Consider the following 16,221-nt stretch of genomic DNA (forward strand, 5'->3'; position numbering starts at 1 on the left):
ACAAACACAGGCAAGCACAGCCCAGTGGATAGGGTGGGGCAAAGTTATAGCAACTTCAACCCCTTAAGTGACAAAAGTGCAGTTTAATGACACTTGAAACAGATAATCTGTGGACAGGAAAGGAAGAGGTCTGCCTTCCTCTTAGTCCTGTGTTATTAAAAGGTAAACCTAGAGCTTCTGCACAGATTGCGAAAGTGGAGGATATTATTTCTTTGGAGTGACAGAAAGTGATTTGTGGCTTAAAATAGCCGCTGCTTTCATGGCTGTCTGCAGAGCTGATAAAAGCAACATGCTGTTAATATTAGCAGCCTTTTTTTTTTTATATTGTCGCATCACTTTTCATCAGGATGAGATCAGTCCTAAAAAGTGCAGCTTAGTGTTGCAGTTTTTATCAGCTCTCTTCATAATTCCTACTCATAAAATGCAAAACAACTGCACAATTCGAGGAAAGTTAGTTACTACTGGAATAAAAGCATGTTCTCAGAAGTCAGTTTGCACTTAGTTTCATTTAAAGAAAATTACAGGCATTAGACTAGCTGAAATATTAGAGCCACTCTCACATCACTTGGGGAAGTAGATGATTCTTTATTACTTTTTAAAACCTCATAATCTTTGCCCAAGAGCTATTACTGGCGCTAAAAATAATATGAGCACGATCATCACGAAGGTTACTCTTTACCGGTGAAGACTTCTTTTGGTTACTGTAAAAGAAACCAAATTTTTCCACTCAGGACCTGGTTTGAATCAGCACTGGGCTGAAATTGCTTGTTTAAGCTGTATTCTGCTGCTGGTCAGCGTCATTTATATAGACATGTTTATTTAAAAAAACATACACAAAGAACATTTGGTTTTATCACAACAAGAGAACCATGGTTGATTATTCATTTTAAACAGACTGTTGTGAGCTAGGCATGTAAACACATTATAAATGATGTATTGTGGCCTGAATTAGGCCCGTGCTCACTGATCTTGTTGTTTTCATAATTGCATTCATCTCTGAATTGTTATTCTCATTGTGATTCAAGTAATTTGCAAACCTCCTTTTCTTGCTGTGTTGTTAGACTAACAATATTGTGTCATGGCATCATTTATCTTTTTCTTAATCCTTGGTTAAACATTTCACCTGCATAACAAATGTATAAATAAAACGTCACATAAAATGTTAACTGGTGGCAGCAAAATATCCAGTTCAGAAGCCAAATGACTGCATCTCATAGATGAGTCTTTCCTCACAGTTGGCTCCAGTCGAGTCGTTATTCATCTTGTCTGCTGACCAGTCAAATAGTAAAAAGCACAAAAGTGTTTCTGTTATCTACAGTATTGCAACACAACAAACAACTATTGGTGGAGTCTGCACCAGTGATGGTGTGAGGATATCAATAGGATCCTTTGGACAGTTTGTCAGTCTAAATTTATACACTCATACTAAACAACACCAATGTAAAGCAGTAGGGGTATGCTGTATGCTGGTTAGTGTATTTAACATTCTCAATGCAGTCACATTTGAATCAGACACATTCAAAAACACCCACAGATGAGATGATTTTGTGAAATCAGAATTTCTGTCTCGGGAATTCAAATATATATTCCCAGATTGGAGGAGCAATACATAAAGAAAGGGCATCAAAACAAAGGACTTTAATGTGGTTGCACCTTTTGTTTCTGTAAGTCACCTTCGTTAAGGGGAGGTCCCCTCCTTCTTTTGCTTTGTGCTCCTGTAATCATACATTATCCCCCCACCCACTCAGTCTTTGGGTCAAATGTTGTCCCTGTCTTTCCTTACTGTAAATTTTACCAGCACAATCTGAAAGTGACAAAAGTATTGAAGGACAACAGGCCCGCTCGCGTTCTCAAGCAGTGCAGCTCACAGACAAGATAACACAAAGAAGGTGGAGATGTGGAAAAGCTGAAGATCTAAAACTGCGGTGAGTTAAAAGGCACAGGGAGCATACCATATTACGCCTCCAAAGGCACGCACTAGCGTGCAGGCTAGGATGAGTAATTCAAATTATTTAAGGAGTCATAAAATCTAATAAAACAGGTGATTCACTTGTGAACTTCAAGCTGCAGCAAAACCAGAGTTTATTACTATAATTATTGTTATAATTAAGTGAAATATGTTTGGATTGTTGAGTCCACTGAACCTTTTTAATGATGCAGCGCCTTTAAAACACCGCGGCATGGGGCATATCCATAGAATACTTTATTTCTGTTGAGTTCATGTACTTTTTAATTTCTGGGGAAAAAATATTTAAAGCAAAGATTACAGGATCTGTTGGTAAATATATTTTTTTAATTTTTAAATGTAAATGCTGCTGTTGGTTATTTGCACTACTGTCCATGTACAGCTCAAAGGCTACTTTATTTTTATTTATTTAATGTATATCTTGCACCACTGACACTATTCTACATAGTGGCAGTAGTTCCTTAGAGTGTCCTTTATCTTTTCTTAATTCTTCTTTATAGTAAGACTAGGGAGGGACAGTATTTCATTTCTTCAGTATGTCCTGTACAGGTAGCGGATTGGCAGTAAAAAAAACCTTTAAATGTTTGGTCTTGATTATGATGATTAGAAACTGAACAAGACACCCTGCAGTACCAGCACAGCAACGTTTCATTTCTTGGGAAGAAACCCATCATTCAACAGCACACCCAAGTGTCAGGTTCCTTAAATAAGCATCTCCCCTTTGCCCTAGAGCAAGTTAGCACTCCTTTTCCAATGTACATTGTGATGTTCCTGTTGAGGGGAGCAAGCAAATCCAGCGTATTGTGTTATCATTAGTCTTAATGGTAACAGTGAAGTGGGGTACCTACAGGTTTACGTGTAGGGGTGACTTGTACAGACTGGTAAAATTCTGGCAGGACTCTCTTCTTCACTTTGCGTTTTCTTAGAGACGACGATGAATCGGGTTCACTTTCAGGAACCTCGACCAGATTGGGCTTTTCCTCTGTCACTCGAGCATGTATGCTCCTTCTCGGGCGATGTGGACTGTGCCTGAAGCCCTGGGGAACATGAACATGTCAAGCTGGTAACAGATTATGCATTAGGCATACCTTAGCATAAGAAGTTAAAAGCTGTGTTAGATTATGAAGAATTACAGCGTTTGTAATTCAGGTTTAAAGTAGAGGTGGGATGCTGTTACTTTATAGGCTGATCACACAGAAACTTCAGTCACTCTGAAGAGAAAATGTGCTTTTTGAAATTACATTTATCTCAAGTTTTCGTAAAGATTGAGGACACTGTTTTACAACATTAAGGCTCTAAAACTGCCCTGCATTTGATGTCCTTGAACATGATACTGAATCCCTACCAGCTAAAGTACTGAGTCAGTAGGGATTCTGTATCATGTGGTTCAATAACATGACCTACAAATGAAGGCAAGCTTTTGGTTTTGCAACTATAAAAACAAGAAGACTGCATTCTATTCTATAGCAGCGTGGTTGGCCATAACACTGGTCTGCCAATGTTGCACTTGAAATAAAGAATAGCTTTACTAAAACCTTACACTGTCATTAGTTTCCAACAACTCTATAGTTGCAATTGTAATTAAAAAGAGGCTATCTCTTTCATAGGCCAAGTCAGGAAGATTAAAACCGGCTAAAACAGCTTTATCCATAACATAATGTTAATTTTTAGTTTAGCATAGCTCTTGCAGCGCTTATTTTTATTCGTAATCATTCCCTTCCAGGCTAAAAGCTTAGTACTTACATGGCTGTTTTCTTAAACCATTTCTACTTTTATTTTGAAAGCAAAAAGGCTTAAAACGGAAACGGATCGACAGAAAATGGTCTTCGTGTTTTAAGTCGTCAGCACCAAATGACATTTAACATAATGATATTGTGGATCGTTTAAAAAAAAGCGGTTTCTGTGAACTCAGAGTTAGCTCTAACCCATGTGTTTCTGAGAAAAGAAACAGTAGTGAAACTGCAATATCACCCACATCATTTATTGATAACACATGCGCACTGCGCACAGCATAGACCCTAAAATAGCCATGCAGCCCTCGATAAAAGTCTAAAAGAAACGCTCTTTAAGGTGAAGCGTTGGTTAAATCACAGCTTAAAGCTTAAATGTAGTCTCACTTTAACACAAGTGATCATTCCTCCTGGCTATTAGGTGACAAAGCCATTATGTAAAAAGTTCATCATACCTCTGATCGAAAATGATGCGTTCGCAGGCCAACTATAAGACAGATAACAGATATTACAAAAGAGATGTTAGGATGTAAAACATTGCAATGACTGCAGCTCGGCTATGAGATATGCATTTGGCCATAAGTAATAACAAGTTTAAGATGCTTCAGGTTACTTTAAGTAAAAAAGCAAAAACAAAATCCAAGATACGCACAGTATCACCTCTGAGTCTCACAGCCCAAACAGGCGTTAACAGTGATGACTCTGCTTTTATATACAAAAGATAAACATAATCAGACTATGAACGATTATACGTATCTCTAATGTCTGTAGGCTTCATGAATATATGTACCATGAGCTGTCAGGAGGAGAAGATGCGGCTGGCCTGTACGCTACTCACCGCGGTTCTTGGGGCGTCCAGAGAGCACAGATTTTATTGGATGCTTTCCATTACGAAGCCTGCGATGCCAGCAGCAGAAAAACAAAATTGTCGCAATAGTCCCCAGCAAAAGCAACAACAACAGCAGCACACATTGAATACTGTACGGCCTTAGTAGGACCAAAAACGCCGCAGCGATCATCATAAGACGAGATATAGGGCAGATCTGGCAGCCTCAGACAGCCGGCTCCTCCGCTGCCGTTATGTCGCTGATAACTCGGCAAGAGAATAAAGACACTCACTAACATACGTGAAGCATCGCACAGTAAACCGCGGAGAGCGCACAGGTCCAGAAAGGACAGCCCAGACTATTGATATCATTATTGTGGGGTACAATGCATGACTCAGCAGAGACGCCACTTTAAATTATTTATTTATTTTTTTAACAGGGGCAGGGAGAGTCAGCAGATTCATCCCAGCATCACTGTAATCTGCTGCAGAGGGGGCTGCCCACACGAATAACGCTGCAATAGTAAATAACACTAATCCGTGTAGACCCGTGGATGTACTGCACTAGTAGGGTGGATATATATTTCTTTAATATTTTTAAATGTAATCTAGAGTGTAATCGCCACTGTATACACATACAGCATGTTTTTTGCCCCGAATTGAAATATCGTTTGTATTTTGTAGAGCAGGTCCAGCATGGTTTTAAAATGTATGATAGGTGCTGAGATGAGGCAGGTCCTATGCACAGATACTTTGAGGATTAGAGCGAGCAGAAACTCTGATCATAAGCCAACACGGGTTATGTAATTTTGGGGTGAGATGACATCATCTCTCCTTCTGCTAAATGAAAGACTCAGACAAGCAAAGTGTGGCAGGAGAAAAAACACGTGTTTATACAACACCGCACATTGTGGGCGTAGGTATGTAAATTACATACGACTATTCTTAGACTATTTAAATGCTTGGACTAGTAAATACAGTTTTCCACCTAACGTATAACAACATGTGTATAGTTGTATGTGTCACTCATACATTTACCAACTTACAAATATAATCATCCCAATAGTTAGACATAAAAATCTACATTTTATTTTTCAAATAAAATAATTAGTTCTCATTATCCATCAGGTCATCTTTGATGTTTAAGAGTACAGCTTTCAGTATTATTGAATTAAACTGTGTTACAAAATGTAAGCTTTATAAGCTATTGTAAAAGCTGTGTACTTACAAACTGCAACGGATGCCCTAGATTGCTCAAGGCTATACTAAAATGTCTGAAGGTGTTATCATTTGTCATAAAACAGCAGCAACAACAACAAAACACAACCTACAGACCTTCTTTCACCTTGTTTGAATCCTGGTTATGTCTGTGTGCTTGGCTTTAACTTTCTAACTACATGGCCTGCTATAAATATCACTGCATATTGCCATATATGCAGTGATATCATATTGCCTGTGTCAAATATGCAACATATGAGTTTTAATAAATAGAAGAGAACAGAACAGAATGAAACCCCATATCCAAAAAAGTAAGATGCTGTATAAAATGTAGATAAAAACAGATTGTAACGGAATTTTTTAGTCACAATAGAACATTATAAAAAATCTAATCCTTCAACTAAGACATTTCACTATTTCATGAAAAAAAAACATTATTATTATTGAATTTGATGTCATCAGCACATCTAGAAACAGTCAGGATTTGGGCAACTAAAGCCTGGAAGTGGTGTTAAAAAGAAACAACTGGAGTAGCATGTTGCAAGGGACTAGGCTCAGTGCCAACAGGTCAAACCAGAGTGTTTCAGAAGTAAAGATGGCTATAGGTTCACCAGTCTGCAAAAAACTGAGGTTAAAAAAATGTGGATCAGTTTCAGAATGACGTTCCTCAGTGTAGAATTGTGAAGACCTAGAATATTTCATTGTCTACAGTGCATAACATCATCAACAGAAAATCAAAATTGGATGCCTGCGATATTTGGGCCCTCAAACAGCGCTGCATTACGAAGGTAATGTAAGGTGTGCATATTTCAACGAGGTGACACTAAACTCTATACTTTCACCAACTGACAACATTTGACACATCACGAAATAACATAAAACAAAGAAGACCCAGGAATGTGGAACAACTACAATCCTATATAAGAAAAAGAATTGGAAAAGATTCCTCTCCCAAAAGTACAACAATTGGACTCATAGAGAGCCTAAACGTTTACAGACTCCTTTTAAAAGAAGAGGGCATGCTACACAGCAGTAAACATGGCCTTATCCCCACCCTTTTGAGATGTGTTTATACTTTTTTCTATTGTGAATAAAATATTTGTTTATGAGATTTGCAAATCAATGCATGATGAAACTAGATTTACAGAATAGAGTAGATGTGTATTCTGCATTCAACGTGGTAGAGAAGGGCGCAGATGAGCACCATGTAATGCTGCTATTTACATATGTGTTTGGTGTTTATGTATATGAAGGTGTACAATTCATCTCTCCACTAAACGATGTTAAATATGATACATAAATATGAATCTAGGTAAAGTTGGCGCCTCTGGCGGGGATAACTAGAATATTAAAAGGGTAGTAGTTGGTAACATCATCGCGCTTCGACCCGGATTAGATAAGAGCGCAGAGGCGGACTTTGTTCTCTCGTGTATTTTGTAGCAAGCCCAAGCTCCGTCCACGCAGCGCACACTCTGCGAACAAAAAAACCGCACCCGCTATACATGACGTCCGGACTAGCTGCGTTTACGTTTATTTGGGATGTTGTAGCAGTGAGCTACCAATCTGACAGAGTGAGCAACACAGGTACAGGTAATGCGATGCTTATCTTAATTTAAGCTATGAGTCTCAGATATGCCGTATTTGATCGGTTTTACCGGACGTTAGCCTCTCGTCGGCATCCATTTATTTTTTAGAGAAGGTCGTGTAGCACCCTGTGGGAATGGGGGTTTTAGTTTCAGAAACACTTCCAGTAATGAACTACGAAGCGGACATTAGTTAAGCGGTGTGAAAACGCAAAAACTGCAAACACTTTTTTGCAGTTTTTAATTTTTTTAAATCTAACATTACACAACATAATATTATCTTGCATATCTCACACAGTGAGTGTTTGTGACCCATGAGTTATTTCTTTCAGAGTGGAGATATCACTGCTAATAATAGTCTTCACCAGAGTATGGTTGGTAGAACAATCCCCCAGCAGAAGACGAGTGAAATTCTAGGTGACATGTAGGGCTTTTTAACTTCGATCATGTCAATGTGTGTAAAAATTGCTTTGATTTACATATTATGATCATTGAACTTCATGCAGCCCGTGAACGCACCACCGTAGTGTAGTGGCGCGTAACTTCTTCTTCGTTCCACTTTTGAAGTGCTGTTTAGAAGCTCGCAGCTCACTCCTGCCGCCGCTGGTTAACAGGTATACTGCAACAACACTGATTTAAGTCGTTGAATAGTTGCTGTAGAGCAGCTCCCACATGAGAGGCAGCACCGAAGAGAAGTACTAAATGAAGTGGCGAAACGAGGAAGAAATTATGCCCCCATGTTGAATTTCTACACGGGTGACCCTCGTTAAAGCAAGTCGTATTTTCGTACTTTTAAAAGGCTTGACAACGACAAGAAGTTTTCAAAAAAGGTGCATGCTAATATTCGTTTGCCCAACGTCTCGCATATTTGCTACGAGACCTAAGCTATCCAGCTGCTACTGTTTCCTTTGCCTAACTGTCTGTGTTGTTCAGACTTAGCTTAAACGTAACTGTTAAGCTAATTGCACCAAAAGAGGTAATTATAATTGTTACTGTGTTGTCCGAAGAACTGTCGCTAAGCTTTATAAGTACGTACTCCAGCTTGAAAACGTGTGTTATCTTCCCGTTTCCTTTAGTAACATGTCCTCTCCAGTTGACGCAGATAAAGATGAGGTGGAAAAAGAAGTCGAGTTTGTATCAGTAAGTCATATGCACTCTGGCTCTATTAAATAAATATTAGTTGAAAATGATAACACTTTGGTTTTCAAACTAGTGGCATTATTCACTGTCACGTTAATGAAGCCTAATAAACAGACTGCTATTTTTTCTCTCCATTCACTGATGTCTCATACTGTCCAGGTCCTTATGATTTGGACTTTAGATGTGTTTTATAAGCCTGAAATAGTGTTGATGTTTTTTTTTTCTTCTTTTTTTAATGCAGGAGGGCCCTCTCAGACCAGTATTGGAATGTATTGACCTGTTGAGTGACAGTGAGGATGAGGGATGTTCATCATTGCCCAATACAGTAAGTTTTTTTTTTTTTTAAACAGATCATTTGGTTATTTAAACCTTTTAATTCATATGTTAATATCCTTTTTTCTTAAAAACGCACTGTTTCTTTCAATTGTAGCTTGAAGATAAAATCAGCCGACATAAAGCACGTGTTACATCTACCCTGGACAGACTGGCGCACCAAGTGGCTGTACAGAAAAAGGAACGAGCAGATAAATGCAGGGCATTCAAGGTAAGGTTGTTGACAAATAAACTCAGCCACTGTCATTTGTTGTTTGTTGGACTTTCATTAATCATTTAGCCTGTCAGAAAATTGATTCTGTTTTCACTGTTTCCATTCAGATCTGTACCTTTTTTTTCTGCACAGCAGGAAAGTAGAAGATGCATTGCCTTATGCTTTATGTGAACTGTTTTAAAATAAATTTTACTATGAATTTTAAATTGCTAACACATACATGTGCTAATTAACATATTCACAAAGAACATGAAATTTAAACTCAACTTTAGATCCTCACCAAGATTTTACTGGGTTAGTGTATGGGTAGATTAAGCCCAACTTTATGAGCAGCAGTGCCCCCCTGTGGCCACAAAAAATGGGGAAGGTAGTCTATTCATAACATGCAACATTACTTGGAGAACCAACATTAAACAGTCAGCTGGTTTTCACTGATGTGTTGTTGTTTTTTGTTTGTTTGTTTTGTTTTGTGTTTTCCATGTGAGGCAAATATCTTACGTGTTACGTCTTTGCCCCTTTTTCAGGAGAAGCAGATCCTACAAAAAGCTCATGGACAACAGGAGCTGGCTGTTAGTGCTGTAAATGGGATTAATCAGGAAGCCAAACGTTGTGTAGACATGTGGTTAAAGATGCCAGGTAATTATTGAACGGGATTAGAAATCTGTTGTAGTTGTTTTACTCAAATAAGTAGAACGACTTTTAAAACATTTTCCTGTCACGTAGTTGCTGTTTGTTTTTGTTTTTTTGGTTTGTTTTTTACATTTCTATCAGTATGCTAATTGCCTCTACCAAGGAGGTCATGTTTTTGGTAGTGTTTGCATGTGTACATATTATTTTGTCTATCTAAAAACACAATGGCTTGAAATGTTTTGAATGAATTCTAAACAAACTTTCTAGTGGTGTAGAGTGGCTTGCATCCACCGGGGTCAAATCAATGATTTATTGGTGCAATTTTCTGTTATAGTTGTCAGTGGAGTGGTTTGTGGGACTTAACATACTGCAATATTGTGTTTATCTAGGTCTTAAACCTGGAGCGATCAGTGCTGGTTCCGAGGGAAGACAAAGAACTTCTTTCCACAGAACTATCTCAACTAGGCATACTTGTCCAGTAATTAACTGTGGTCGAGTTTATGATAATGCTTCCCTCCTTGATGGACACTTGAAAAGGTAATAATTCTTCATTCGTGAGTGTGTTGGTGCAGCGGCTCAACTGTTTTCCTCACGAAAAATGGTTGTCTCTTGCACATGTATTGAGTAAAAGCTCTTGTATGCAGGTTTGATCACTCCCCATGTGACCCGACTATCAATCTTAAAGGAAGTCCGTCAGAGTTCTTTGCCTGTGTTGCATGTGGAAAGAATTTTCAGGCCAAAGAATCCTGGAGGAACCACGTTAAGTCGAAGGTCTGTGCACTTTTCTGACTGTGCAATTAGAAGTTGCAGCCTGAATCCCTGCATGGTGTAATAATTCAGAACTGTTTTGGTTACTAGGTGTCCTCATCTAATGCCGATGGTCATAGCATCAACCAGATGTATCAGCGAATTGTGTGTTTTGCATGTCCTGCCTGCTACCACCTCTTCAACCTCAGAGACGAGTGTCTCCAGCACATGTCAGCCGAAAGCCACTTCAAAGACTCACTCGCCTTAAAAGGTAATTTTTTTCTTTTCTTTACTTTTTTTCCTCTAATAAATAAAATTATCACTTAAAAACAGCATTTTATATTTACTCAGGTTACTTTTGTTTGTGTGGTTCTAGAAGATCTTAGATACTGGAAAGTAGCTAAATGAGCCAATTTGCATTTTATTTTACATTTGATTTTAAAAAACCCACAGGAAGTCCGCTGCCAGTCCCTGTCCCTCAACATGTCAAGAATCGTCTCATCGCCTTGTGCAAAGATGTAGCGTTCAGTGTCCGCTGTTCTTTGTGTCATAACGTACTGATCTCCCATCAAGCAGCTCAAGCTCACTTTAAGTATGTTTTGGTTTTTTTTGTTTTTTTACAACATTTGAATGTAGTGAAATCTCTTTATATATATTTCACTGATTGTATTCAGATCCTTTATGAAACTCATTTTTATGGCCCTTGTCCCTCATTTTCCTCTTTTTAGTGTGTACTGCCGACAGGGCTGTGCTGTGGCCAAAGCTGACAAGACGATAGTACAGGTCATGAATCAGCTGCAAGTGCGAGGACAGTGTTCTGTCTGCTGTGAAATCTTCCTCAGCCAAGCTGAAATTGAGAGACACAGGAGGTCGATGCAGCATGAAGTTGAACTCAACCAAACAATGGCAAAAGCACTTCTTCAGCACTGCAGGTTTAGTGAAATTCAACACTCGAAGAGAGCTAGAGACTCAAAAGACACAGAGGAGACCACTGGCCTTGCAACACCTCTCAAAAGAAACAAGAAGAGCGACAACCATGACAGATTTCCAGCTAAACAGCAGAGCTTGGGGACAAGTGTGACTGTCACCAGTAGCGAGACCGTAACAGCTTGGTGCTGCGAGTGTGGTCTTCAGTTTTCAGACGAGGCTGGAGCCAGTAAGCACCTTCTGGCTGTGAACCAAATTTTCCATCAGTGTGGCGTGTGTGGCAAACATATGGGGGAGTCTTCCATTGCACGTCTGCATATGAGTCGCTTTCACGGGGGCGCTCATCTCTCCAACTTCCTCTTCTACTGCCGCAAGTGCAAAGTGGAAATGCCTCGGTACGAAGACATCCTGTCACACGTGGCCGGAGCTCACAGCGGACACACGTATTTCAGTGAACAAGAAGTGCCTGAGCAGCTTCCCATAATCGTTGATGTCAAGCCATCCACTAGCAGTGACGTCACATTTCACTCCTCGTCTGTGGCCAAAGTCCAGCTGAGCACAGAGGTGTCTTCATCAAAAGTAGAGCAGTCTTGGATGTGCAGGATGTGCGAGGATGTCTTTGACTCGGAGGTTGCCGTCCGCAAACACTGCAGCGATGTTAGTAGTCACAGCTTTCAGAGATTTGTCTGCGGACACTGTCCTCAGAAGTTCTTCAAAGAGTCCACCGTACGGAGACACTGTATGAATGAGCATGATGGGCTCATAAAAACTTCCTATTTCTGCGGCCTCTGCGACAGCATGGAGTTTGGATCTGAGGAGGAGTTTTTTGAGCACTACAAGAATCTTCACAGTAAGGACTACTACTGCATGGATGACGTTGAAGTTGTTCAGCCAGATGCCGCTGCTGCTGCCGCTGCCACCTGCTTTTCTGCCACTGCCGCTGAGAGGACCAGTCAGTTTACATGCCCGTGCATGGGTTCGGAAAAAAGTAAAGAGGACATGAAAGCCACTTACACACAATGCATGAGGAATCTGGCTGCGGAAGAAAAATGCCAGTACATCTGTGTGCCTTGCGATGTATCTGTTCCATCCTATGCACAGATCAAGACTCATGTCCACACAAAACACACAGCCTTGAACCTGGACAAGAGCTTTGACATCAGATGCAAAGACTGCCAAGAGAGTTTTATGGATGTACCGAGTTTCCATAAACACTACCACTTGCAACATTGTACACTGGATCCCTGCATGAGTTCCAGGACCTGCAGGAAAAGCTCAAAAGCCGAACCCACCACTCCAATAATACCTAATGCTGTGGAGATCAAACCAGACAGCAATGGTAAATCGGTTAAACTGATTCACATTTAATGTCTTGTTTTTGAATGTTAATTTGTATTCATGTTCGCAGAGATTGACGACGAAACGCTGACATTTTTGAACATTGATCACACCAATGACGAGAGTGAAGTGCAGGAAGGTAGGCAGTAAACTATACATATATATCACTGATATACAGATGAGGCCAGAATTATTAGTCCCCCTATGAATTTTTTTTTTTTAAAAAAAGTGCTGTTAAACAGAGGAAAGAATTTTAATCACACCTTTTCCAAAAATCTTAGATTTTTATTGTTTACATTATTTTTATTTTGCACACAGGAACCAAATTATTTACACAAACTACCAGATGAGTCCTCCTGATGCTAATAGGTGGTGTATCATTTTTGGTGGATAACAGCCTGCAATAGTTTTTTGTAGTTTTCAACAAGTCTCACACACATCGCCTGAGTAATCCCTGTCCATTCCTCTTTGCCGAGTCTCTCAAATGCGTTCAGATTTGATGGGCTCCTGGCATAGTCCTTGGTCTTCTGTTTACCCCACATCAAGTCAGGTCTTTGATCAGTCCAGCCAGTAATGTTGACTTTGGTCTTCTGGAGGTAGTTCTTCACCAGGAGTGACTTATCGTTTATGTTGTCATGTTGAAAGACAAACTGACTGCTCAGACCCAATTTTCCTGGTTTTCTTTAAAATGTTCTCATATCTTTTTTTCCTTCAGGATTTCTTTGACTTTGACAAAGCTGTTTTTCACATGATAACTCAAACTCTTTTTGAGGTTCTTATGCTTTCTTTAAATTGGAAGATAAACCCACAGTTTTAATGATTTTAAAAGCTTTGAGCATTACAAAAATAAAGCACATCATTGCACAGTGGTGGTTTTTGCTATAGCTAAATAAAAAGGCCCGTTTTCTCAGGGAGCGAATATTATTGACCCTGGTAAAAAAGAAAATTCTGAAACAATTCTGTTATTGTGTGCAAATAGAAATAATTTATGCTTTCTAAAGAAAACTAGTGTGTTTAGTAATCCTATGTTGAAAATCCTTAGCTCTATTAAAAAAGCACTAGAGCAAATTTGAAATGGACAAAATTTTAATTTTCATAGGGGACTAATAATTTTGTTGTCACCTGTAACTAGAAAGAAAAGGCTAGATACTAAATAAACGCTACTTCTTTTTTCTCTCTTTTCGTCATGAGACACTAACGGCTGTCTGTTTAAAGAGAATTCTTGCTTTAGCTCAACTGCTAATAATTATTTGCATAATTAATCTTATGAATGTCCTCTCAAACAAAAACCCACTGATTTACTTGTCTTAAAGTATCCTCATTAATCTTGATTTTTAACAGCTTGGATAAACGACTCTGTATTCTGTTACAGTTGAATCGGATGATGAAATGAAACGCGCGCTGTCTTTGAGCGCAGAAGAAGGACAAGAGTCAGCAGGTATGTGTGTGCAGGGCTGAGGATATAGTCTTTCTCTTTTGAACAGTTTGTAAGTCAGTACAATACAACGTATCGTATTTTTTGTTATCTGTACGTTATACAGTCGGTGATTGTTGACATTGCCCTGCACATGAAGGAATGAAAATGTCAATGGATAACATGCAGGCCTAAAAAATATTTGAACAGTTGGTTCAGTGAGGTTTATTCCCAGCCTTCTGGGAGAGTTTTTTTTAGTTCTTTTATTAGATGGGAACAGACAGGAAATATGGGATGCAGTGTGATGTGCACTCGCAGTCTGGCTGGCCAGGAATCGAACCGTGACTCACTGCTTGGAGGAATTTGAACACATTTAACAAATGTCGAGATAAAGAATGTGTTTGATCAAAAGGATGAAAAAGAAACTCGACTGTAGTTTTGTGTACTAAAACGATGTCAGGCTTACATTTGAGAAAGCATGAACCTGCTGCTTAAATCGGAAAGTAATGTGATGAATTACGTCTGTGTAAACAGGTTCTTCAGAAATTCATAAATTACCTTCCTACTGGGGACAAACAGTAAAAGACGGTGACGTGAGCTCAAGCATAGAATGACACAACGTTCATCCGACCATCTCAATCTTCAACCCTCCATGGTTATGAAATATTTTCAGAAAGATGAAGAGAGAAGTCAGTCCTCGGAACAAAAGGCACTCAGAAAGGCCACCATCAGATTACAAAAAATGCTTAGAAACGCCACAGAGGAGTGCTTTGAGCAGGATTACAGACACAGCTCAGTTCAAAGACTATTCGAAGTGTGGGTAGAGGGGAGTGGAAACTATCCAGCTCACAGACTGGGACAGCTAGGCTTAAATTTGCAAATAACACGCACAGAAAGTCTGCAGCTTTTGAAGGTGTTATTTTCAGACAAGTCCAAATTTAGCATTCATGCTGATCTCTTGAATGGAGTAAGAAACTCCAATCAGTGTCCAGATTTTAGATTTCATCAAAATATGAAATCTAAAACAAAGCAGCTGCCTACTGAAAGAATATTTTTCCCAGGAGAAGATTTTAGTATGATGTCGGCACGGAGTGAGAGTCAATCTTTATGGCACCTGTGAGACGTCATGAAGAGGGGGGCGGGGAGTGTGGATGACCTAAAGGCTCTGCTGGCTCAAAGACGAAGGAAACATTTTGGGGATCACTATAAATAGATTTGGAGATATGAAAGAATAGAAATGTTAAAGTTATGACATTGTGGTCAACATAAAATGTTCTCAGTGTTGTTGAAATGATGCCATTTGTAGTGTTTTCCATATGGCCATGCTGGTATGAATGAAGGTTTTCTCGTGTAATTTGTTTTCACAGAGTTGGAAGAAGCTCTCAAAAGAAGCCTCCTGGAGTTCTGAGAAAGCCAGAAGTGCTTTTGTAACATGCTGTTCATCTAATGTTATACTAGAATGTTTTGTACAAGGTGACGTGTTCAGAATATAATAAAGAATTAAATGTTTGTCCTGTTTCTTACTTTTTCTGAGTTTTTCATTATTTGCAGTAAGTGGACACCAAACTGAACCTTGCAGATTTGCAATTTTGTAAGCTTGACACTTGTGAGGAGCCAGAGTGTTTCGACACGTGTGCTATAGATGGCATCCACCACACTGCAAGATGCCTGAGCTGAACATGTGACCACAGTGCTGTGTCTCCAGTTGCGCTCTGTTTTCCAGTGTATTGTATGTCACAGACTCTCTTCGCATGGTGTCATGTGAATCCCGATCCTTCTACGCTAGAATGCTAGATTATTTTTCTCAAGGAAAAAGCTTTTGCAATACCCAGAAGTCTGCAATACAAATTCACATAATTGTTGTGCTCCAGAAATGTGTTAATTTGGTGCACACACTTAAGAGGGCACTCAAGATAAACTCGTATACCCAGCAATTAATGTTCCCAAGGGGCCCACATTAGAAACTGGGACTACCGCAGTACCAGTTTCTCATGTGGGCTCTTGGATAAAATTAACAGCTCATCTCTGCATACACTGAAAATATGCATTCAGAATTATCGTGTTGTACTCAACTGCAATATATCCATGAAAGTTTTCATCCCCTTGGCTGTTACAAGCCAGATATCTGATTTTGGGCAAGTTGGCTAAAGAGCAA

General features: G+C 39.3%; 2 protein-coding genes across 8 annotated transcripts in view; one reads left to right on the forward strand and one right to left on the reverse strand.

Annotated features, from left to right (window-relative positions):
• dst (dystonin) overlaps positions 1 to 4,948 on the reverse strand; it is a 103,707-nt gene extending 98,759 nt beyond the window's left edge. For both annotated transcript variants that reach the window (XM_087850256.1, XM_087850255.1), the window contains exons 1-3: positions 4,535 to 4,948; positions 4,152 to 4,183; positions 2,815 to 3,003 (exon numbers count right to left, since the gene is read on the reverse strand). In XM_087850256.1, the coding sequence (XP_087706382.1) occupies positions 2,815 to 3,003; positions 4,152 to 4,183; positions 4,535 to 4,718 (405 nt within the window). In that variant the 5' untranslated portion in view covers positions 4,719 to 4,948. The remainder of the gene's footprint in view (positions 1 to 2,814; positions 3,004 to 4,151; positions 4,184 to 4,534) is intronic.
• Positions 1,864 to 15,575, forward strand: znf451 (zinc finger protein 451). 6 transcript variants are annotated; one of them, XM_035912101.2, is made up of 13 exons: positions 1,864 to 1,925; positions 8,400 to 8,463; positions 8,705 to 8,788; positions 8,894 to 9,007; positions 9,535 to 9,646; positions 10,030 to 10,177; positions 10,285 to 10,411; positions 10,499 to 10,658; positions 10,841 to 10,979; positions 11,116 to 12,653; positions 12,723 to 12,791; positions 14,025 to 14,090; positions 14,601 to 15,575. In XM_035912101.2, the coding sequence occupies exons 2-13, from the start codon at positions 8,404 to 8,406 to the stop codon at positions 14,678 to 14,680; spliced, it is 2,697 nt and encodes an 898-aa protein (XP_035767994.1). In that variant the 5' UTR covers positions 1,864 to 1,925; positions 8,400 to 8,403; the 3' UTR covers positions 14,681 to 15,575. The 6 variants fall into 6 exon arrangements, with proteins under 6 accessions (XP_035767994.1, XP_006800808.1, XP_006800810.1 ...); XM_006800745.2 differs by lacking the exon at positions 1,864 to 1,925 and adding an exon at positions 7,157 to 7,330; XM_006800747.2 differs by lacking the exon at positions 1,864 to 1,925 and adding an exon at positions 7,903 to 7,937.
• Positions 15,576 to 16,221: the final 646 nt, after the last annotated feature.

The sequence above is a fragment of the Neolamprologus brichardi genome, chromosome 13, assembly GCF_056152115.1.
Source record: "Neolamprologus brichardi isolate AB-2024 chromosome 13, ASM5615211v1, whole genome shotgun sequence".
Lineage (NCBI taxonomy): Eukaryota > Metazoa > Chordata > Actinopteri > Cichliformes > Cichlidae > Neolamprologus > Neolamprologus brichardi.